Source organism: Rutidosis leptorrhynchoides, chromosome 11 (genome assembly GCF_046630445.1).
Source record: "Rutidosis leptorrhynchoides isolate AG116_Rl617_1_P2 chromosome 11, CSIRO_AGI_Rlap_v1, whole genome shotgun sequence".
Classification (NCBI taxonomy): domain Eukaryota; kingdom Viridiplantae; phylum Streptophyta; class Magnoliopsida; order Asterales; family Asteraceae; genus Rutidosis; species Rutidosis leptorrhynchoides.
Genome location: NC_092343.1, coordinates 165,718,519 through 165,742,459, shown reverse-complemented (window position 1 = coordinate 165,742,459; position 23,941 = coordinate 165,718,519). Strand labels below are relative to the sequence as shown.

Here is a 23,941-nt window from a genome sequence, read left to right as displayed (position 1 = left end):
TGCTAACGGTAGATGTCGATCCCAACTGTTTCTGAAATCAATAACACATGCTCGTAGCATGTCTTCAAGCGTTTGTATCGTCCTTGCGCTCTGCCCATCAGTTTGTGGATGATAGGCAGCACTCATGTCTAGACGAGTTCCTAATGCTTGCTGTAATGTCTGCCAGAATCTTGAAATAAATCTGTCATCCCTATCAGAGATAATAGAGATTGGTATTCCATGTCTGGAGATGACTTCCTTCAAATACAGTCGTGCTAACTTCTCCATCTTGTCATCTTCTCTTATTGGCAGGAAGTGTGCTGATTTGGTGAGACGATCAACTATTACCCAAATAGTATCAAAACCACTTACAGTCCTTGGCAATTTAGTGATAAAATCCATGGTAATGATTTCCCATTTCCATTCTGGGATTTCGGGTTGTTGAAGTAGACCTGATGGTTTCTGATGCTCAGCTTTGACCTTAGAACATGTCAAACATTCTCCTACGTATTTAGCAACATCGGCTTTCATACCCGGCCACCAAAAATGTTTCTTGAGATCCTTTTACATCTTCCCCGTTCCAGGATGTATTGAGTATCTGGTTTTATGAGCTTCTCTAAGTACCATTTCTCTCATATCTCCAAATTTTGGTACCCAAATCCTTTCAGCCCTATACCGGGTTCCGTCTTCCCGAATATTAAGATGCTTCTCCGATCCTTTGGGTATTTCATCCTTTAAATTTCCCTCTTTTAAAACTCCTTGTTGCGCCTCCTTTATTTGAGTAGTAAGGTTATTATGAATCATTATATTCATAGATTTTACTCGAATGGGTTCTCTGTCCTTCCTGCTCAAGGCATCGGCTACCACATTTGCCTTCCCCGGGTGGTAACGAATCTCAAAGTCGTAATCATTCAACAATTCAATCCACCTACGCTGCCTCATATTCAGTTGTTTCTGATTAAATATGTGTTGAAGACTTTTGTGGTCAGTATATATAATACTTTTGACCCCATATAAGTAGTGCCTCCAAGTCTTTAATGCAAAAACAACCGCGCCTAATTCTAAATCATGCGTCGTATAATTTTGCTCGTGAATCTTCAATTGTCTAGAGGCATAAGCAATCACCTTCGTTCGTTGCATTAATACACAACCGAGACCTTTCTTTGATGCGTCACAATAAATCACAAAATCATCATTCCCTTCAGGCAATGACAATATAGGTGCCGTAGTTAGCTTTTTCTTCAATAACTGAAACGCTTTCTCTTGTTCATCATTCCATTCAAATTTCTTCCCTTTATGCGTTAATGCAGTCAAGGGTTTTGCTATTCTGGAAAAGTCTTGGATGAACCTTCTGTAGTAACCAGCTAGTCCTAAAAACTGGCGTATGTGTTTCGGAGTTTTCGGGGTTTCCCACTTTTCAACAGTTTCTATCTTTGCCGGATCCACCTTAATACCTTCTTTGTTCACTATGTGACCGAGGAATTGAACTTCTTCCAACCAAAATGCACACTTTGAAAACTTAGCGTACAATTCTTCCTTCCTCAATACTTCTAACACCTTTCTCAAATGTTCACGGTGTTCTTGGTCATTCTTTGAGTAAATAAGTATGTCATCAATGAAAACAATGACAAACTTGTCAAGGTATGGTCCACACACTCGGTTCATAAGGTCCATGAACACAGCTGGTGCATTAGTTAAACCAAACGGTATGACCATAAACTCGTAATGACCGTAACGTGTTCTGAAAGCAGTCTTTGGAATATCATCTTCTTTCACCCGCATTTGATGATACCCGGAACGTAAGTCAATCTTTGAATAAACAGACGAGCCTTGTAGTTGATCAAATAAGTCGTCGATTCTCGGTAGTGGGTAGCGGTTCTTGATGGTAAGTTTGTTCAACTCTCGGTAGTCGATACACAACCTGAATGTAACATCTTTCTTCTTGACAAACAAAACAGGAGCTCCCCACGGTGATGTGCTTGGTCGAATGAAACCACGCTCTAAAAGTTCTTGTAATTGGCTTTGCAGTTCTTTCATCTCGCTGGGTGCGAGTCTGTAAGGAGCACGAGCTATTGGTGCAGCTCCTGGTACAAGATCTATTTGAAATTCAACGGATCGATGTGGGGGTAATCCCGGTAATTCTTTCGGAAATACATCGGGAAATTCTTTTGCAATGGGAACATCATTGATGCTCTTTTCTTTAGTTTGAACTTTCTCGACGTGTGCTAGAACAGCATAGCAACCTTTTCTTATTAGTTTTTGTGCCTTCAAATTACTAATAAGATGTAGCTTCGTGTTGCCCTTTTCTCCGTACACCATTAAGGGTTTTCCTTTTTCTCGTATAATGCGAATTGCATTTTTGTAACAGACGATCTCTGCTTTCACTTCTTTCAACCAGTCCATACCGATTATTACATCAAAACTCCCTAACTCTACTGGTATCAAATCAATCTTAAATGTTTCGCTAACCAGTTTAATTTCTCGATTTCGACATATATTATCTGCTGAAATTAATTTACCATTTGCTAATTCGAGTAAAAATTTACTATCCAAAGGCGTCAATGGACAACTTAATTTAGCACAAAAATCTCTACTCATATAGCTTCTATCCGCACCCGAATCAAATAAAACGTAAGCACATTTATTGTCAATAAGAAACGTACCCGTAACAAGCTCCGGGTCTTCTTGTGCCTCTGCCGCATTAATATTGAAAACTCTTCCGCGGCCTTGTCCATTCGTGTTCTCCTGGTTCGGGCAATTTCTAATAATGTGGCCCGGTTTTCCACATTTATAACAAACTACATTGGCATAACTTGCTCCGACACTACTTGCTCCGCCATTACTCGTTCCGACACCATTTGTTCCTTTCGTTCTATTAACCCCTGGTCCGTAGACCTCACACTTCGCCGCGCTATGACCATTTCTTTTACACTTGTTGCAAAATTTAGTGCAGAACCCCGAGTGATACTTTTCACACCTTTGGCATAGCTGCTTCTGATTGTTGTTGTTGTTGCGGTTATTATTGTTGTTGGGATGATTGTTGTAGTTGCTGTTGCTGTTGTTGTTGTTGTTGTTGTTGTTGTTGTTGTTGGGCCGTTTGTTGTAGTTGCGATTGATGTTGCGATTGTTGGGATAATTGTTGCGATTATTGTTGTAATTGCTGTTGTTGTTGTATTGGTGATTCTTATCACCGTTTTCCTCCCACTTTCTTTTGACTTGCTTCACATTGGCCTCTTCAGCAGTCTGTTCTTTAATTCTTTCTTCAATCTGGTTCACTAGTTTGTGAGCCATTCTACATGCCTGTTGTATAGAGGCGGGCTCGTGTGAACTTATATCTTCTTGGATTCTTTCCGGTAATCCTTTCACAAATGCGTCGATCTTCTCTTCCTCATCTTCGAATGCTCCCGGACACAATAGGCACAATTCTGTGAATCGTCTTTCGTACGTGGTAATATCAAATCCTTGGGTTCGTAACCCTCTAAGTTCTGTCTTGAGCTTATTGACCTCGGTTCTGGGACGGTACTTCTCGTTCATCAAGTGCTTGAATGCTGACCACGGTAGTGCGTACGCATCGTCTTGTCCCACTTGCTCTAGATAGGTATTCCACCATGTTAACGCAGAACCTGTGAAGGTATGCGTAGCGTACTTCACTTTGTCCCCTTCAGTACACTTACTTATGGCAAACACCGATTCGACCTTCTCGGTCCACCGTTTCAATCCGATCGGTCCTTCGGTTCCATCGAATTCCAAAGGTTTGCAGGCAGTGAATTCTTTGTAGGTGCATCCTACACGATTTCCTGTACTGCTAGATCCAAGGTTATTGTTGGTATGTAGCGCAGCCTGTACTGCGGCTATGTTTGAAGCTAGAAAAGTACGGAATTCCTCTTCATTCATATTCACGGTGTGTCGAGTAGTCGGTGCCATTTCCTTCAAAATAGTCAAATGGAACAAGTTAATCATACAGAATATTAAGAGTAGTTAATAGTATTTCGTAGCATAATATGAACTCATTTATAAAAGCTTTTTCTTCATATTAGCGTTTTATAAGTTTAAATTCGGGTAGTACCTACCCGTTAAGTTCATACTTAGTAGCTAATATACAATTCAACTACTACAATTCTATATGAAAAACTGATTATAATAATATTTCGCGTTCAAACTTTTATACAATATTTTACAAACTTACAATACCGCTTATTTTACATAAAGCATGAAATATAGCACACAATAACTTTGATACAAGATAGTTGTGAAGATAATTCTAGCTAGTACACAAGTCGTTCAGCAAAGGCAATAAAAACACGTAATTCATACGTCCAGAAACAAGTCATGCATTCTGGTTTTACTAGGACTACTTCCCATCCTTGGTCTTGTGGAACATAACCGTTATGGCCGTTGATAAGACAGCGTGTTGTAACGTCGTCAAAGGGACGAGGGTTACGTAATGTCCAACAGTCCCGTAATAATCTAAAACCTCATTTCTTACCCCAATTACCGACTCCGTCACTTGTGGAAACGTTTTGTTTAATAGTTGTAGCCCGATGTTCTTGTTCTCACTTTGGTGAGAAGCGAACATTACTAATCCGTAAGCATAACATGCTTCTTTATGTTGCATGTTAGCCGCTTTTTCTAAATCACGAAGTCCAATATTCGGATATATTGAGTCAAAATAATTTCTTAACCCGTTGCGTAAAATAGCATTTGGGTTCCCCGCAATATATGCGTCAAAGTAAACACATCGTAACTTATGGGTTTCCCAATGTGATATCCCCCATCTTTCAAACGAAAGTCTCTTATAAACCAAGACATTCTTGGAACGTTCTTCGAATGTCTTACAAACTGATCTCGCCTTAAATAGTTGTGCCGAGGAATTCTGGCCGACTCTAGACAAGATTTCATCAATCATGTCTCCGGGTAGGTCTCTTAAAATATTGGGTTGTCTATCCATTTTGTGTTTTTAAACTGTAAAATAGACAAGAGTTAGATTCATAAAAAAGAATACTTATTAATACAAGCAATTTTTACATATATCATAAAGCATAAGCACACTATATTACATATATTACACCACACGAATACAACTATCTTATTCCGACTCGCTCATTTCTTCTTCTTCGGTTTTGGTTCGTTTTTCCAAGTTTCTAGGGATATATGATGTTCCCCTAATACTAACTGTTGTTTTCCACAACGGTTTAGAAAAACCTGGTGGTTTAGAGGTTCCCGGGTCATTGTTACAACTTAAGGACTTCGGGGGTTGACGATACATATAAAGTTCATCGGGGTTGGAATTAGATTTCTCTATTTTTATGCCCTTTCCCTTATTATTTTCTTTTGCCTTTTTAAATTCAGTTGGGGTAATTTCTATAACATCATCGGAATTCTCGTCGGAATCCGATTCATCGGAGAATTGGTAATCCTCCCAATATTTTTCTTCCTTGGCGGAAACACCATTGACCATAATTAACCTTGGTCGGTTGGTTGAGGATTTTCTTTTACTTAACCGTTTTATTATTTCCCCCACCGGTTCTACTTCTTCATCCGGTTCCGATTCTTCTTCCGGTTCCGATTCTTCTTCCGGTTCCGACTCTTCTTCCGGTTCCGACTCTTCTTCCGGTTCCTCTTCGAGAACTTGTGAATCAGTCCACGAATCATTCCAATTTACATTTGACTCTTCATTATTATTAGGTGAGTCAATGGGACTTGTTCTAGAGGTAGACATCTATCACATAATATCAAACGCGTTAAGAGATTAATATATCACATAATATTCACATGTTAAAAATATATAGTTTCCAACAAAATTTGTTAAGCAATCGTTTTTCAAGTAAACACGGTCGAAGTCCAGACTCACTAATGCATCCTAACAAACTCGATAAGACACACTAATGCAAAATTCTGGTTCTCTAAGACCAACGCTCGGATACCAACTGAAATGTCCCGTTCTTATTGATTAAAAACGTTCCATATTAATTGATTTCGTTGCGAGGTTTTGACCTCTATATGAGACGTTTTTCAAAGACTGTATTCATTTTTAAAACAAACCATAACCTTTATTTCATAGATAAAGGTTTTAAAAAGCTTTAAGTAGATTATCAAATAATGATAATCTAAAATATCCTGTTTACACACGACCATTACATAAAGGTTTACAATACAAATATGTTACAACAAAATAAGTTTCTTGAATGCAGTTTTTACACAATATCATACAAGCATGGACTCCAAATCTCGTCCTTATTTAAGTATGCGACAGCGGAAGCTCTTAATATTCACCTGAGAATAAACATGCTTTAAACGTCAACAAAAATGTTGGTGAGTTATAGGTTTAACCTATATATATCAAATCGTAACAATAGACCACAAGATTTCATATTTCAATACACATCCCATACATAGAGATAAAAATCATTCATATGGTGAACACCTGGTAACCAACTTTAACAAGATGCATATATAAGAATATCCCCATCATTCCGGGACACCCTTCGGATATGATATAAATTTCGAAGTACTAAAGCATCCGGTACTTTGGATGGGGTTTGTTAGGCCCAATAGATCTATCTTTAGGATTCGCGTCAATTAGGGTGTCTGTTCCCTAATTCTTAGATTACCAGACTTAATAAAAAGGGGCATATTCGATTTCGATAATTCAACCATAGAATGTAGTTTCACGTACTTGTGTCTATTTTGTAAATCATTTATAAAATCTGCATGTATTCTCATCCCAAAAATATTAGATTTTAAAAGTGGGACTATAACTCACTTTCACAGATTTTTACTTCGTCGGGAAGTAAGACTTGGCCACTGGTTGATTCACGAACCTATAACAATATATACATATATATCAAAGTATGTTCAAAATATATTTACAACACTTTTAATATATTTTGATGTTTTAAGTTTATTAAGTCAGCTGTCCTCGTTAGTAACCTACAACTAGTTGTCCACAGTTAGATGTACAGAAATAAATCGATAAATATTATCTTGAATCAATCCACGACCCAGTGTATACGTATCTCAGTATTGATCACAACTCAAACTATATATATTTTGGAATCAACCTCAACCCTGTATAGCTAACTCCAACATTCACATATAGAGTGTCTATGGTTGTTCCGAAATATATATAGATGTGTCGACATGATAGGTCGAAACATTGTATACGTGTCTATGGTATCTCAAGATTACATAATACACAATACAAGTTGATTAAGTTATGGTTGGAATAGATTTGTTACCAATTTTCACGTAGCTAAAATGAGAAAAATTATCCAATCTTGTTTTACCCATAACTTCTTCATTTTAAATCCGTTTTGAGTGAATCAAATTGCTATGGTTTCATATTGAACTCTATTTTATGAATCTAAACTGAAAAAGTATAGGTTTATAGTCAGAAAAATAAGTTACAAGTCATTTTTGTAAAGGTAGTCATTTCAGTCGAAAGAACGACGTCTAGATGACCATTTTAGAAAACATACTTCCACTTTGAGTTTAACCATAATTTTTGGATATAGTTTCATGTTCATAATAAAAATCATTTTCTCAGAATAACAACTTTTAAATCAAAGTTTATCATAGTTTTTAATTAACTAACCCAAAACAGCCCGCGGTGTTACTACGACGGCGTAAATCCGATTTTACGGTGTTTTTCGTGTTTTCAGGTTTTAAATCATTAAGTTAGCATATCATATAGATATAGAACATGTGTTTAGTTGATTTTAAAATTCAAGTTAGAAGGATTAACTTTTGTTTGCGAACAAGTTTAGAATTAACTAAACTATGTTCTAGTGATTACAAGTTTAAACCTTCGAATAAGATAGCTTTATATGTATGAATCGAATGATGTTATGAACATCATTACTACCTTAAGTTCCTTGGATAAACCTACTGGAAAAGAGAAAAATGGATCTAGCTTCAACGGATCCTTGGATGGCTCGAAGTTCTTGAAGCAGAATCATGACACGAAAACAAGTTCAAGTAAGATCATCACTTGAAATAAGATTGTTATAGTTATAGAAATTGAACCAAAGTTTAAATATGATTATTACCTTGTATTAGAATGATAACCTACTGTAAGAAACAAAGATTTCTTGAGGTTGGATGATCACCTTACAAGATTGGAAGTGAGCTAGCAAACTTGAAAGTATTCTTATTTTTTTGTAACTAGAACTTGTAGAATATATGAAGAACACTTAGAACTTGAAGATAGAACTTGAGAGAGATCAATTAGATGAAGAAAATTGAAGAATGAAAGTGTTTGTAGGTGTTTTTGGTCGTTGGTGTATGGATTAGATATAAAGGATATGTAATTTTGTTTTCATGTAAATAAGTCATGAATGATTACTCATATTTTTGTAATTTTATGAGATATTTCATGCTAGTTGCCAAATGATGGTTCCCACATGTGTTAGGTGACTCACATGGGCTGCTAAGAGCTGATCATTGGAGTGTATATACCAATAGTACATACATCTAAAAGCTGTGTATTGTACGAGTACGAATACGGGTGCATACGAGTAGAATTGTTGATGAAACTGAACGAGGATGTAATTGTAAGCATTTTTGTTAAGTAGAAGTATTTTGATAAGTGTATTGAAGTCTTTCAAAAGTGTATAAATATATATTAAAACACTACATGTATATACATTTTAACTGAGTCGTTAAGTCATCGTTAGTCGTTACATGTAAGTGTTGTTTTGAAACCTTTAGGTTAACGATCTTGTTAAATGTTGTTAACCCAATGTTTATAATATCAAATGAGATTTTAAATTATTATATTATCATGATATTATGATATATTAATATATCTTAATATGATATATATTCATTTAAATGTCGTTACAACGATAATCGTTACATATATGTCTCGTTTCGAAATCCTTAAGTTAGTAGTCTTGTTTATATGTATGTAACTCATTGTTAATATACTTATGGAGATACTTACTTATCATAATCTCATGTTAACCATATGTATATCCATATATATATCGTCATGTCGTTCTTACAAGTTTTAACGTTCGTGAATCGCCGGTCAACTTGGGTGGTCAATTGTCTATATGAAACATATTTCAATTAATTAAGTATTAACAAGTTTAATTGCTTAACATGTTGGAAACATTTAATCATGTAAATATCAATCTCAATTAATATATATAAACATGGAAAAGTTCGGGTCACTACAATTGGCATCCGGAATGACACCGAACCCCCAATTATTAAGTAATGCCTGCATATGCTGGCTGCCAGATGGTGTGTTTTGATTATCCGTTTGAGTACGTTCCGACGAGTCCCCGGAAGTCATGATACTGTTAAAAGAAAAAATTCAAAAAATTTCGTGAACAATAAGCCTTATAATTCAAAACCTTTTAAAAGAGAAAGCAATTAAACAATCTTGAACTAATTCGACTCTCAATGAAAGCACCACTTGATCATGCATATTTTTACCATAGGGTTTAACATGCCTGCTCAATACGTTATTAGGGTTTAAGGATCTTAGAACGAGGCTCTCCGGTCCTGCTACCGTGAATAACCCTGGCCGACATGATGATGTCGGCGGGGTGGCCAAGTGATTAAGTCCACCTTCGATGACAGGTCTTCGACCTGAAGGCCCCTAGTAAGGTTGTAGGTGCTAGTTAATCAAGAAACTAACCTGTTAACCTTGAGAAGATGCTAGATGATGTTGGATACGTAAGACGTGTAGCAGATGATGGTTACATAACGTGATTGTGGCTAGAATGATAGTTAGGGTTTGTATATATAGGCTAACCCTAATTCTAGAACCATCTGAGATAAAGGCAATCCTTTCCATAACAAACTCCCCTGAATCACGGATGCAATTATGGAAAAGATATTTACTTGATAGCCAAGTAATTGCTGTACCGGGAACAAAGGCATTAGGTACGAATCCGCATACCGCATAACGCACATGAGCACACGCATATGCACCCTAGTAGGTGCCCGCATACTATAAGATCCTGTTTTCTTTTTGTTTTGGATGCCGTCCAAACATCTGGGACGCCATCCCATTATGAAGGCCTGGACGCCGTCCAGAAATCTGGACGCCGTCCAGATGATCTGTCGAGCCAGAATTGGATTGTTAAATATTTTAGATGGGTAAATTGGTAATTTCACTTGGTGGACGAATTAAAGGCCCTAGATCAGTTTGGTTGAGCCTCATTACTCCATTTCTAACCACCAAACTTCATCCACTTAAATCCTAGTGAGAGAGTGTGATTCAAGTGTGAGAAAGCTCAAATCGGAGAAGAAGAAGCGTGTTTCGGGTTTTAGCTCGAGCATTAAAGTTGTTCATCTCCTCGTTAGCTTCGTTTTGATTGTGGTGGTAAGCCCTAAACTTGATTACCTTAGTTTAATGTATTTAAGGGTTAGGGTTTGGGTTAGTGTTGCACATAAAACCCATTTGTGAGTAATTTGGGGGTTTTGGGTAAGTTTGGGTCATAAAGACCTAAATGGTGACTAACCTAGGGTTTTGAAAGGGTAAATGGGTCTTAAAGGCCTAGCAAATCACTAGTATACTTATAGTTAATGTTAGTGGGTGTCATTTGGGTTGTGGATGACCCAAATGGGTCTTTAATGACCTAAGTGGTCTTGCATGTGTGAAAATGAGTTAAATTGGTGATTTAAAAATGTAATAAGACCATATTTGACTAGAGTTAGGGTTTTTGGTGAAGTTGACCCATTATTAGGGTTAATGGTGCAAAATGGGTCGGGATTGCACTTTGGGTCAAAATGACTTAGGAATGGTGAAAGAATTGGTTGACCGACTTGAGTTTGCGTTTGATAATATGTATAACGTGATAGGTACGTTACTTTGAGGTTTCGCAAGCTCGGGTATCTTTTCACAAGACTTTGAGGTGAGTGGAATAATTATATGCGTAGGTATATAATGTATCTATTTGTTGTAGCGTGAAATGTGTAGTGTCGAGGTGTTAAGACACCACGTTTCATGTGAAGAGTGTAGCATCGAGGTGTTAAGATGCCATTCGGGTGTAGCATTGAGGTGTTAAGATGCCACCTAGGAGTGTAGTGTCGAGGTGTTAAGACACCACTCCGTAAAATAATGAGTGAAGCATCTAGGTGTTAAGATGCCACTCGGGTGAAGTGTCGAGGTGTTAAGGTGCCACCCTAGGGGTTAGTGGTGCGAGGTGTTAAGTGCCCTAACGGATGTTGTGAACACCGATGGCGTTTTGCGAGCGCCGTTCCCTTGTACTATTAGTTAACCATGGTTATTTGTGTTGTAAGCATATTATATTAGTCGAGTTATATTTATATGCGGTTGTTATGCTAGCTTGGGAGTATTGGTGAATTATAGATTGTTATTGCGACGATAAGCTAATGTTGTTTGCTAGCATGTTTGCGGTTGTGTAAGTGTATGCAAGTAGGTATAATTATATATGTATTCGTATAATTATTGCATTCACTAAGCTTTGCTTACCCTCTCGTTGTTTACTTTTTTTTATAGGCTCGGGCGTTGACAAGGGTAAGAGCGTTCAATTGGATTAGTGATCTCCCGCTTGTTTTGTTAGGGGATGCTTTTGGGTGTTAGCTTTTGGAGTTCGACCGAGATTGGGTAGTTTAACCCCAAACACCATGCTCTAGTGTCGTTTGGAACTTAAACTTATATTTGGTCGAAACTTGTATTTTTGAACGAAACTCGTAAAATGGGTGATATGGGCCCGTTGATGTAAAACTTGATTTGATGATGGAAATCTCTTAGTTTCACTTATATTGACTTGTGGTAAAAAGGTTTTCGTTTGAAAGTGTCGGGAAGCGGGTTTTCCGCTCGTGTGAATTGGACCCGTGATCAGTAGCTGGAAGACCATTGGGACGCCGTCAAAATTTCTTGGATGCCGTCCCAGTTGTTTTGAGCTGGACGCCGTCCCAAACTTTGGACGCCGTCCCACCTATCTGAGCTGGACGCCGTCCAGATGCACTCACATAGAATTTTTTTTTTTTGGTACGCCTTTTTGGGATTTAAGATGTCGGGTTGTTACAAGTGGTATCAGAGCATGGTCTAAGGGATTTAGGTGACTTGAGATAGGCGCCTAGACTTAGACTTTTATGTGCACGTTATGCGGGACTTGTAGGACTTTGGGTCGGATCGGGTTTTGGTTAGTGCATAGGTTTATGTGAACTAATCATGCGCTAGTATTTTGTGTGGTATTTAAAATCGTCAAGCGAGATAGACGTGGTACTAGTGAGTTAATGCGATGTGCTCGCGTAACAATGATTAGCTACCATTGTTACGGGTTCAAATCGTGTGAAACAAGCGATGTACGACGATTGTTGAGCAAGACGGGGTAGTGTGGTGTATATGTATATACATATGGGTTAAGTCCTTTCATTTTGTTGCTTAATTTACTTCGTTTTATAGAATGAAGATGAGAAATGGACACGACACCAATGACGGAGGTACGAGTGAGGACGTCGAACTCACGGTCAAGGTTGAGGCCATCTTTAAAAGGCTAAAGAGGGATTTTCTTGACGACGTTCGAAAGGTCTTCCAAGAATCGGTCGATGGACAAGTGACCGAAATGATCAATGATCGAATGAAAGCCGCAATAGAGGAGGCTTTAGAGGCTAGAAACATTTATCCTCGAGGCGAAGGGGGTGAAGGTAATGGTGGGGGTGGAAGGCGGGACTTCCATTACAAAAATTTCAAGGATACTCAACCTCCGATGTTTAATGGGGTGCGAGATCCGTTGAAAAGCACGTGTTGGATTTTCGATATCGAGGGGGCTTTCCGTACCGCGGAGTGTCCTCCCGAAAGGTAGGCGAGGTATGGTTCTAGTATGTTGAGGGAAGAAGCCAAGTTGTGGTGGGACGACAAAATCAACTTATATGGTGAAAAGAAATGCATGAACTTGACATGGAAGGAGTTTAAGAAGGAATTCTTCAAAGAATACCGAACTTCTTCCGATCTTGATAGAATCCGGGACGAGTTGCACCATTTGCAACAAGGTTCAATGGACTTGGTCACACTCAAGTCTACCTTTTTGGCAAAAACTCGTTTTTGTCCGGAATATGTGGGTGACGATCACAAGCTAATGAAAGATTTCTACCGTACTTTGAATGATGAGTTCAAGGGCAAGATTAGTCGGGGTATGGCTAAGTCTTTTGATAAGTTATTTGAATTGGCCCGGGGTTTTGAGCTGGATGTTCCAAGAAAAAGCGATTTCACGTTTTTCAAAAGAAAGTTTGAAGGTTCTAGTCATTCTAACTTTTCAAACAAGAAGAACAAGAACAAGAAGGGTTCCGAGAGTGTTAATAGCGTGAAGAAGGGCGCTTCCGGGGGTTTTTCTTATGCGTGCTACAATTGTGGGCAACCGGGTCATATGGCTCGTGAATGTCCTAAACCATCTTTCGGAAATAAGGTCACTTGTTTTAATTGAGGAAAAGAAGGGCATAAGAAGCCGGAGTGTCCCGATTTGCGAAACGATAATGTGAAGCGATTAGAGAAGGCGGCGGGTACGGCTAGGGGTCGCAACTATTTGATGACCAATGATGAAGCCAAATAATCGAACGAAGTTGTCTCAGGTACTTTCATGGTTAATTCTAATCCGGCAAGGATTCTTTTCGATAGTGGTGCAAATTTGTCGTTTGTGTCTCCTAAATTTGTTCCTAAACTTAATAGACCGTTAGCTAAGTTAAGTCGTCCGGTAGAAGTCGAAATAGCGGACGGCAAGACAGTGATAGTGGTCGATGTGTGCAAAAATTGTGATGTCGTTTTTGGTGCCGAAAACTTTAAAATTGATCTCATCCCTATGACTTTGGGCGATTTTGATATCGTTGTTGGTATGGATTGGCTCGATCGAAATAGAGCCGATATTGCATGCCATGAAAAGTTTATTCGTGTGAAGACCCCTAGTGGGGGAGAGTTAATTATTCACGGTGATAAACGAAGAAGACTTGTGCCGATATGTTCTTTTGCACGGGCACGTCGTTTTCTTGTTAGCGGTGGCATGGATTTTCTTGCCCATGTTGTTGATACTCGTGATGAGCCACCACCCATTCGTGAAATTCCAGTTGTTAGTGAATTCGAAAACGTTTTTCCGGACGAGTTACCGGGTGTTCCGGCTGAAAGACAAGTTGAATTTCGCATTGAGTTGGTTCCGGGAGCTATTCCCATTGCTAAAACTCCTTATCGTTTAGCGCCGATGAAAATGCAAGAATTGCTAAATCAAACCCAAGAGTTACTTGAGAAGGGTTTTATTCGACCGAGTGCTTCACCATGGGGCGCTCCGGTGTTATTTGTGAAGAAGAAGGATGGTAGTATGCGGATGTGCATCGATTATCGAGAGTTGAATAAAGTGACGATCAAGAATCGTTATCCGTTACCAAGGATTGACGATTTGTTTGATCAACTTCAAGGTGCAACGTATTTCTCTAAAATCGACCTACGGTCCGGCTATCACCAAATGCGGGTCCGTGAGGAAGACATCGAGAAAACGGCTTTTCGAACGCGTTATGGGCATTTTGAATATGTGGTAATGCCTTTTGGTCTTACGAATGCACCGGCGGCATTCATGGATCTTATGAACTGAGTGTGCCAACCTATATTGGACAAGTCGGTAATAGTGTTCATTGATGACATACTAGTCTACTCGAAAAGTATGAACGAACATGATCGTCATTTGCGTGAAGTATTGAAGACGCTACGAAAGGAGAAGTTGTATGCAAAGTTCTCCAAATGTGAATTTTGGCTAAGGAAAGTTCAATTCCTTGGTCATATTGTGAATGAAAACGGTATTCAAGTAGATCCGGGGAAGATCGAGACGGTGAAGAGTTGGGGACGACCGACTACGCCTACGGAAATCCGAAGTTTTCTCGGATTGGCCGGTTATTATCGTCGGTTTATCCAAGACTTTTCTAAGATTGCTTCTCCATTAACGAAGTTGACGAGAAAGAATGCTAGGTTTAATTGGGAGAACGAGCAAGAGATTGCTTTTCAATTGTTAAAAGAGAAGTTGTGTCAAGCTCCGGTGTTAGTGTTGCCGGAAGGGGTAGAAGATATGGTAGTTTATTGTGATGCTTCCTTAAATGGTCTCGGGTGTGTTCTAATGCAAAGAGGTAAAGTCATCGCTTATGCCTCACGACAATTAAAGGAACACGAAACAAGATACCCGACTCATGATCTTGAGTTGGCGGCGGTTGTGCATGCGTTGAAAATTTGGCGCCATTACTTGTATGGTGTCAAGTGTACGATTTATTCGGATCATAAGAGTTTGAAACATCTCTTTAATCAACGAGATTTGAATTATCGCCAACGTAGGTGGATGGATGTGGTGAAAGATTATGATTGTGAGATACTTTATCATCCGGGTAAGGCGAATGTTGTCGCGGATGCGTTGAGTCGAAAGAGTCAACATCCGGCGATAAAAGTGGGATTGTTACGTTTGATTATTACTAATGATTTTCTTGTGAAGCTTGGTGAGATTCAAATAGAGGCTTACGTTCACAACAAGCATACGGAGCGAATTGTGGGCCAATCGGAGTTTATTACTATGGGTTCGCGTGGGTTGTTGTCTTTTTAAGGAAGGGTGTGGGTGCCTAAGATGGGTGATTACCGACGGGTGCTACTTGATGAAGCACATAAGTCAAAATATTCCATTCACCCGGGCGCGACGAAAATGTATCATGATTTGAAGAAAGATTATTGGTGGCCGGGCATGAAACGTGATGTTGTGAAGTATGTTGAGCAATGCGTCACGTGTTTGCAAGTAAAAGCCGAACACCAAAAGCCGTATGGTAAATTGCAACCGTTAGAAATTCCGAAATGGAAATGGGAGCACATTACCATGGATTTCATAACAAAGTTACCTAAGACGGCGAGAACCCAATTTGATACGATTTGGGTGATAGTTGACCGGTTGACGAAAAGTGCTTTGTTTCTTCCCATTAAAGAAGCAATATCGTCGGAGGCCTTGGCTAAGTTGTTTATCAAGGAAGTGGTCTCTCGACACGGGGTTCCTATATCTATTGTTTCGGATAGAGATACTCGTTTTACATCTCGGTTTTGGGAAAAGTTTCACGAAGATATGGGTACACAATTGAAATTGAGCACGGCGTATCATCCTCAAACGGACGGTCAAACCGAACGTACGAATCAAACTTTAGAGGATATGTTACGGGCGTGTATTATTGATTTTGGTGGTAGTTGGGATGAGCACTTACCTTTGGTGGAATTCTCGTACAATAATAGTTATCATACTAGTATCGGGATGCCGCCATATGAGATGCTTTATGGGCGTAGGTGTCGAACCCCGATTTGTTGGGGTGAAGTGGGACAAAAGGAAATCGGGAGTACCGATTTGGTTTTGGAGACGAATAACAAGATTGATATTATTCGGGATCACTTGAAGAAGGCTCAAGATAGACAAAAGTCGTATGCCGATAAACGTAGACGAACGATCGAATTTCAAGAAGGTGATATGGTGATGCTTAAGGTTTCGCCTTGGAAGGGTATTATTCGATTTCGAAAACGGGGAAAGTTAGCTCCTCGGTTTATTGGGCCATTCAAAGTTTTAGCTCGTGTTGGAGAAGTTGCTTATCGTTTGGAATTACCCGAAGAACTTGCGGGGATCCATAATACATTTCATGTTTCCCATCTCCGTAAGTGTCTTGAGGATGATTCTTCGTGGGTGTCGTTAGACGAGATTGAGCTAAATAATAAGTTAGAGTATGTTGAGGAGCCGGTTGCTATACTTGATGAAAAGGTTAAGAAATTGAGAAATAAGGAGGTGAGGACTTTTAAAGTCCAATGGCGTCGAAGTATAGGCTCCGAGTTTACTTGGGAGCCTGAAGAGTTTGTCTTGGTTTATCTCCCTGCTTGTCATGCGGCGTGGATTGCGAGGTCGCAATCCGGTTCAAGTGGGGGAGAGTTGTAAGATCCTGTTTTCTTTTTGGTTTGGACGCCATCCAAACATCTGGGACGCCGTCCCATTATGAAGGCCTGGACGCCGTCCAGAAATCTGGACGCCGTCCAGATGATCTGTCGAGCCAGAATTGGATTTTTAAATATTTTAGATGGGTAAATTGGTAATTTCACTTAGTGGACGAATTAAAGGCCCTAGATCAGTTTGGTTGAGCCTCATTACTCCATTTCTAACCACCAAACTTCATCCACTTAAATCCTAGTGAGAGAGTGTGATTCAAATGTAAGAAAGCTCAAATCGGAGAAGAAGAAGCGTGTTTCGGGTTTTAGCTCGAGCATTAAAGTTGTTCATCTCCTCGTTAGCTTCGTTTTGATTGTGGTGGTAAGCCCTAAACTTGATTACCTTAGTTTAATGTGTTTAAGGGTTAGGGCTTGGGTTAGTGTTGCACATAAAACCCATTTGTGAGTAATTTGGGGGTTTTGGGTAAGTTTGGGTCATGAAGACCTAAATGGTGACTAACCTAGGGTTTTGAAAGGGTAAATGGGTCTTAAAGGCCTAGAAAATCACTAGTACACATATAGTTAATGTTAGTGGGTGTCATTTGGGTTGTGGATGACCCAAATGGGTGTGTTGACCTTGAAATGAGTCAAATGGGTCTTTAATGACCTAAGTGGTCTTGCATGTGTGAAAATGAGTTAAATTGGCGATTTAAAAATGTAATAAGACCATATTTGACTAGAGTTAGGGTTTTTGGTGAAGTTGACCCATTATTAGGGTTAATGGTGCAAAATGGGTCGAGATTGCACTTTGGGTCAAAATGACTTAGGAATGGTGAAAGAATTGGTTGACCGACTTGAGTATGCGTTTGATAATATGTATAACGTGATAGGTACGTTACTTTGAGGTTTCGCAAGCTCGGGTATCTTTTCACAAGACTTTGAGGTGAGTGGAATAATTATATGCGTAGGTATATAATGTATCTATTTGTTGTAGCGTGAAATGTGTAGTGTCGAGGTGTTAAGACACCACGTTTCACGTGAAGAGTGTAGCATCGAGGTGTTAAGATGCCATTCGGGTGTAGCATCAAGGTGTTAAGATGCCACCTAGGAGTGTAGTGTCGAGGTGTTAAGACACCACTCCGTAAAATAATGAGTGAAGCATCGAGGTGTTAAGATGCCACTCGGGGTGAAGTGCCGAGGTGTTAAGGTGCCACCCTAGGGGTTAGTGGTGCGAGGTGTTAAGTGCCCTAACGGATGTTGTGAACACCGATGGCGTTTTCGCGAGCGCCGTTCCCTTGTACTATTAGTTAACCATGATTATTTGTGTTGTAAGCATATTATATTATTCGAGTTATATTTATATGCGGTTGTTATGCTAGCTTGGGAGTATTGGTGAATTATAGCATGTTATTGCGACGATAAGCTAATGTTGTTTGCTAGCATGTTTGCGGTTGTGTAAGTGTATGCAAGTAGGTATAATTATATATGTATTCGTATAATTATTGCATTCACTAAGCTTTGCTTACCCTCTCGTTGTTTACTTTTTTTTATAGGCTCGGGCGTTGACAAGAGTAAGAACGTTCAATTGGATTAGTGATCTCCCGCTTGTTTTGTTAGGGGATGCTTTTGGGTGTTAGCTTTTGGAGTTCGACCGAGATTGGGTAGTTTAACCCCAAACACCATGCTCTAGTGTCGTTTGGAACTTAAACTTATATTTGGTCGAAACTTGTATTTTTGAACGAAACTCGTAAAATGGGCGATGTTGGCCCGTTGATGTAAAACTTGATTTGATGATGGAAATCTCTTAGTTTCACTTATATTGACTTGTGGTAAAAAGGTTTTCGTTTGAAAGTGTCGGGAAGCGGGTTTTCCTCTCGTGTGAGTTGGACCCGTGATCAGTAGCTGAAAGACCATTGGGACGCCGTCCCAATTGCTTGGACGCCGTCCCAGTTGTTTTGAGTTGGACGCCGTCCCAAACTTTGGACGCCGTCCCACCTATCTGAGCTGGACGCCGTCCAGGATTCTGGACGCCGTCCAGATGCACTGACATAGAATTTTTTTTTTTGGTACGCGTTTTTGGGATTTAAGATGTCGGGTTGTTACACATACATATTGGGTGCGCATGCGGGTTGCGGTATCATTAGTAATCACTTTAGAACTTTTCGATCATCTCTTTTCCTTTCTAAAATATATCTACAATGTAACATTGTTTTGTTTTTTCGTACAATTTCCTTTCCGTCTTAAAAATAACTCGAGCATGCAACATTGTTTTATTTTATGTACTATTTCTTTTCCTGAATCTAAAAGATTTTATTCTATCAAATAGTAGTAGAACTTAAAAATGTCGAAAATAAATAAATTTTATTAATAATATAATTTTATTTTAATTTAATTTTAAATGGTGGAAAACTTGTGAACGTGGAAATATTAAATCAAATGAAGCCGACAAAACCCGTTGAACAAGACATAAGTTTCAACGACGATAACATCTTCGTTCTTCAATTAACATATTCTCTATTGCTGAAATGGCCATGGCGATGCGTATATCTTCCCAATCATTCTTTTCTGTAATTCCTGCATCTCGTTAATCTTTTATTTATATTATTATTGCTATGATTTTCAACTGTTTTTTCCTTGATTTATAATTGTAGTTCGATTGATATCAAGTTCATTCAAATTAAATTACATTAAACTAATACCTAACTGATTTTTTAACTAGATTTTTAGTATTTGCATTCAAGATTAAATGGTCTCTGCTATGTGATTAAAACATTAAATAACCAATTTTTTTATATTAACCAAGGAGCTTCTGAGTGATTGGCTGAATTAGCTGTATCATTGAAATTTGAACGCCCTTGATATTTGATTATGAACTGACATCAAGGTTTATTTGCCATGAAGTTATCCTTTTTAATCCTTTCAATCGGTTTAATATACCAAAAATGATCTCTACATTAGCAATTAAGAGCAACAGAGTTAGTCTCATTCAACCGTTTAATAAGATAAATATATCTCTTTCAGTTTTAGAACCAATTCATAAAATTCCATTTGTCTTCAATATGTGTGACCATATCAGTCGTTAGTTGATTATTATCATTTGTTTGGGGATTTGATATTTGAATGTGCAGTCTTTCAATAATGCAAGAGAAGTTCTCACACAGTTAATAACAGGCAAGTAATGCATAACTTCTTGCAATATTTTCTATATTTTTCTTCATATAGTAAGAATGCAGAGCCTGTATATCGATATTGTATTATAGTTTTTTTATGTTTATCATATTTAAAGGGAACCGATACTGTAAATCCAGCTAACAAATACTGTAAGTTTCGGGGGAAAACAGAAACGATATCCTTCCGAGGATCTGTTAGGTACGTACAGACGGTTTGCCGAATCTCAGCTCCTGGGACCACTTTGGACGGTGCTAAAAATCCACCTTCATTAGATTCATTAAAAAACAGAAAAGTAATCCCCGATGCAGATCCACCAACCGATAAAGATGTCAATCTTTTGTATGAATTTTTTGATAGAAGGTATGTTCTGATGCATTCGTATTTGAGTATTGTAATTGAACGTTTAAGCTCCTCAGTATATGAAATGGTATGTTCGTTACATTGTGCAGTAAGAAGGTAGTTGTTTTGACTGGAGCTGGGATAAGCACAGAATGTGGTATTCCCGATTATAGAAGGTAATTTCGCAAATAGGTAAAACAATTTATATATGAATGAGTCAATTTGTGTTAGCTTAATAGACAACGGATCTAATGAGTTGAAAGTCACCCAATGTGTATATTCGGTTCATAAAAACCTCCTAAATCATTTTAATCAATAGATATTAGTTTATTATCAATGTCATATATTATATATTATTTTATCTGAGGTGATACACTAGTTATTTGCATAATAGTTTGGACTAAAAGTGTTTCAAGTCAATGCAACCTCACATGTATCTAGTTACCCTGCCCATTTTACCACCTCTGATATTCTGGTTTCCTAAAGGGACTTATGCAAAGTTTTTCCTGTTATGCTTATGCTAAGTTCATACATTTTCCAATAAGTAACATCGTTAATCTTTCTCGTTTGATATTATAATTTGTGCAGCCCAAATGGAGCTTACAGTACTGGTTTCAAGCCAATCACTCATCAGGTAATCTGAATACAATTGGTTGATACTATCTGCATTTTTTTTTATTTGTTGATTAGTTGATTTTTTAATGCTTAACTTGGAATATTGGAAAATAGATTTTTTTTTTTTTTTTGTTTGGAATCCCGATTTGTAATTCTCTTGTATATACTTTCTGCGTGTAGCAATTTACTCGTTCAAGCCGCGCACGAAGGCGGTATTGGGCTAGAAGTTATGCAGGATGGAGGAAATTTAATGAAGCTAAACCTAGTCCAGCTCATACTGCATTAGCTTCTTTAGAAAAAGCTAACCGAATAAGCTTTATGATTACACAAAACGTTGACAGGTCAGCCTTTCCTTTTAAAATTTCTATAAAATGATTTTTCATACCCTTCTAATTAAAATTAAATATTAATTTATTTCACGTCACACAGGTTGCACCATCGTGCTGGTAGTAACCCACTTGAGTTACATGGGACAGTCTATATAGTTGCATGTGTGGATTGTGGGTTTTCTTTTCCACGTGAATCATTTCAGGAACAATTGAATTCCTTAAATCCAGAGGTCATTAATTTCAAACTATTGTTTTCTATCTTTAGTGTTTATATATGATAAAAGTTTCAAAATTCAAATCTTCACTCTACCTGCATGCAAGGTTGCAAAACTCCCTACTCGGGGAAGTACTCGGTTGGGACTTTAGAGGGGCTAATCGGCAACTTGGAGATTAATCGGATTGGACTTTTTATATATTTAAATAATAAATCTCAAAATTATATGTGTAAATATAGATTAAAACTAATAAACATAAACTTTAACATTATTATCTAGAACATAAACATAATCGTTCATTTGTTGAAAAACTCTAAATTTCTAGTTTAAATTCATATTAAAATGTTGCCCAACTCTTATTTTGACCGACTAAATCTGACTTTGACCCACAAATCTGATTTTGAACCATGAACGGACGTTGACGGAGTAGTCAATCGGATTTTAGAAAATCTGATCTAAATGAGAATAACTATTATGATAGAAGTTAAAAGTATTAAATATATACGTTGACTGCAGTGGGCAGCAGCAATAGAAAGTTTGGGTTATAACAGCAATTCAGACAAGAGTTTTGGGATGAAACAAAGACCTGACGGTGATATCGAAATTGATGAAAAGTTCTGGGAAGAAGATTTCCACATACCAACATGCTCTAAATGTGATGGAATTCTTAAACCCGATGTAACCCAATTCTAGTAATTAGTATCAATACATGGAACCCGTTATTACTGTCGCTAATTTGTTAAATGTGTATGTGTCTGAAGGTTGTGTTTTTTGGTGATAATGTACCAAAAGATAGAGCGATTGTAGCTATGGAAGCTTGTGCAGGGTGTGACGCTTTCCTTGTTCTCGGTTCATCGGTCATGACAATGTCTGCTTTTCGTCTTGTCAGGTACAAATGTTCATCATCAGTCATGACAATGTGTGTTTTAAGGTTGTGTTTTTTGTGGTTTGTTTTTGATTAATTGAGAAATCTATTACATGAATTGTACAGAGCTGCTCATGAGGCTGGTGCTGCTACAGCAATTATAAATATAGGCAAAACTCGAGCCGATGATATTGCAGATTTGAAAATTAACGCTAGACTAGGAGAGGTCTGTAATTGTACCCGATAATAAATCATTTAAATGTGAGGAGTTTAACAATTACCTGAATCCTGATTTCAGTTCACTGTTGTTGTTGTTGCAGATATTACCACGGCTACTCAATACTGGATCGCTTAGTGTACCTGCTATTTAAGGTTTCAAACAAGAAACTACATACTAATAGTTTGTTGTGTGGTTGGAACCTAAATTTAATCAATTCGCGATGCTGACTTCATCAACTTCTCTTAATGGGTTACTTCAAATATTTAGATCCTACTGTTTGTTGGTACAAGGTATCTGTTATGCATGTTCATGTGTTTGACCTTTGTCCTAGTTATGTGATCTGAAACAATCATTTTGGTCCGGTCCCTGTTTGTTGAAATTAATGTATGTGTGTATTAAAGTTATTTTCTATTTTTCGTAAATATACAAATGTAATATGTATATTCTATTCAAACAAAGTAATATATGAAACAGTTGTTTCATGTATGTTGCTCAAGTATCAAGTATCATGCAGTGTTCGTTTAATCTCATTCAATTCTCTTGATGTTTAATTCGCCAGCAGTTTATTATGTGGATCGGTCTACTGCACAACTATATGAGTGAATTTACGTATAAATCGTTGAATGACGGCATTCAAATGACCTACACTTCAAGGACAAATTAAATATTGCCTCTTTTCAGTTATTGGTTCGCTTTGTATAGTTGCATTTTGCATTCCTTGCATGCAACCAGTCTAGGTGGATTATTGGATATTGGCATTTGATGCATATTTTGCAGTGCCTTTTCGTTTATAAGTTTGTTAGAGTTTTAAGGTTTGGGTCAGTGTAGTTTATAATAAGTTATTAACATCCCTCAACTTTTGTTTTGTGTGTATTCTCCAAAGCTATTTGCATAATAGGTCCCTTGTTCAATTTTACTTACTCTTTATTTATTTATTTTTTTAATTAAAATTTGTTTTTCTATACATTGAAATCGATGAAGATTCCACATACCATGATGCTCAAAATGTGATGGAATTCTTAAATCGATGTAACGTATTATAACTTTCTCTTTTTTGACACAAAAGATTTGTGTTTTTTGGTGATAATGTACCAAAAGATAGAGCAATTGTAGCATTAAAAGCTTCTGCAGGGTGTGATGCTTTCCTTGTTCTTGGTTCATCCTTGTCGGCACAAATGTTCATGCAACTTTATTTGACCCAAACGTTACTATTTTTATTTGCCCCAATCGTTACTATCTTTTGGTTATTTTGTGGTTTGGTTGTTTAATTGAGAAATCTACATGAATTGTACAGCTCATGGGGCTGGTGCTGCTACA

The 23,941-nt window shown here is 38.0% G+C and overlaps 1 protein-coding gene across 1 annotated transcript; it reads left to right on the top strand.

Moving 5' to 3' along the window:
• Positions 1 to 19,998: 19,998 nt before the first annotated feature.
• On the top strand, positions 19,999 to 23,103 carry LOC139876859 (NAD-dependent protein deacylase SRT2-like). Its single transcript, XM_071864240.1, has 9 exons — positions 19,999 to 20,401; positions 20,491 to 20,556; positions 20,969 to 21,014; positions 21,176 to 21,336; positions 21,425 to 21,554; positions 22,056 to 22,217; positions 22,301 to 22,428; positions 22,531 to 22,630; positions 22,725 to 23,103. Exons 1-9 carry the CDS (start codon positions 20,049 to 20,051, stop codon positions 22,773 to 22,775), a joined length of 1,197 nt encoding a protein of 398 aa, XP_071720341.1. The 5' UTR covers positions 19,999 to 20,048; the 3' UTR covers positions 22,776 to 23,103.
• The last annotated feature ends 838 nt before the right edge of the window (positions 23,104 to 23,941 follow it).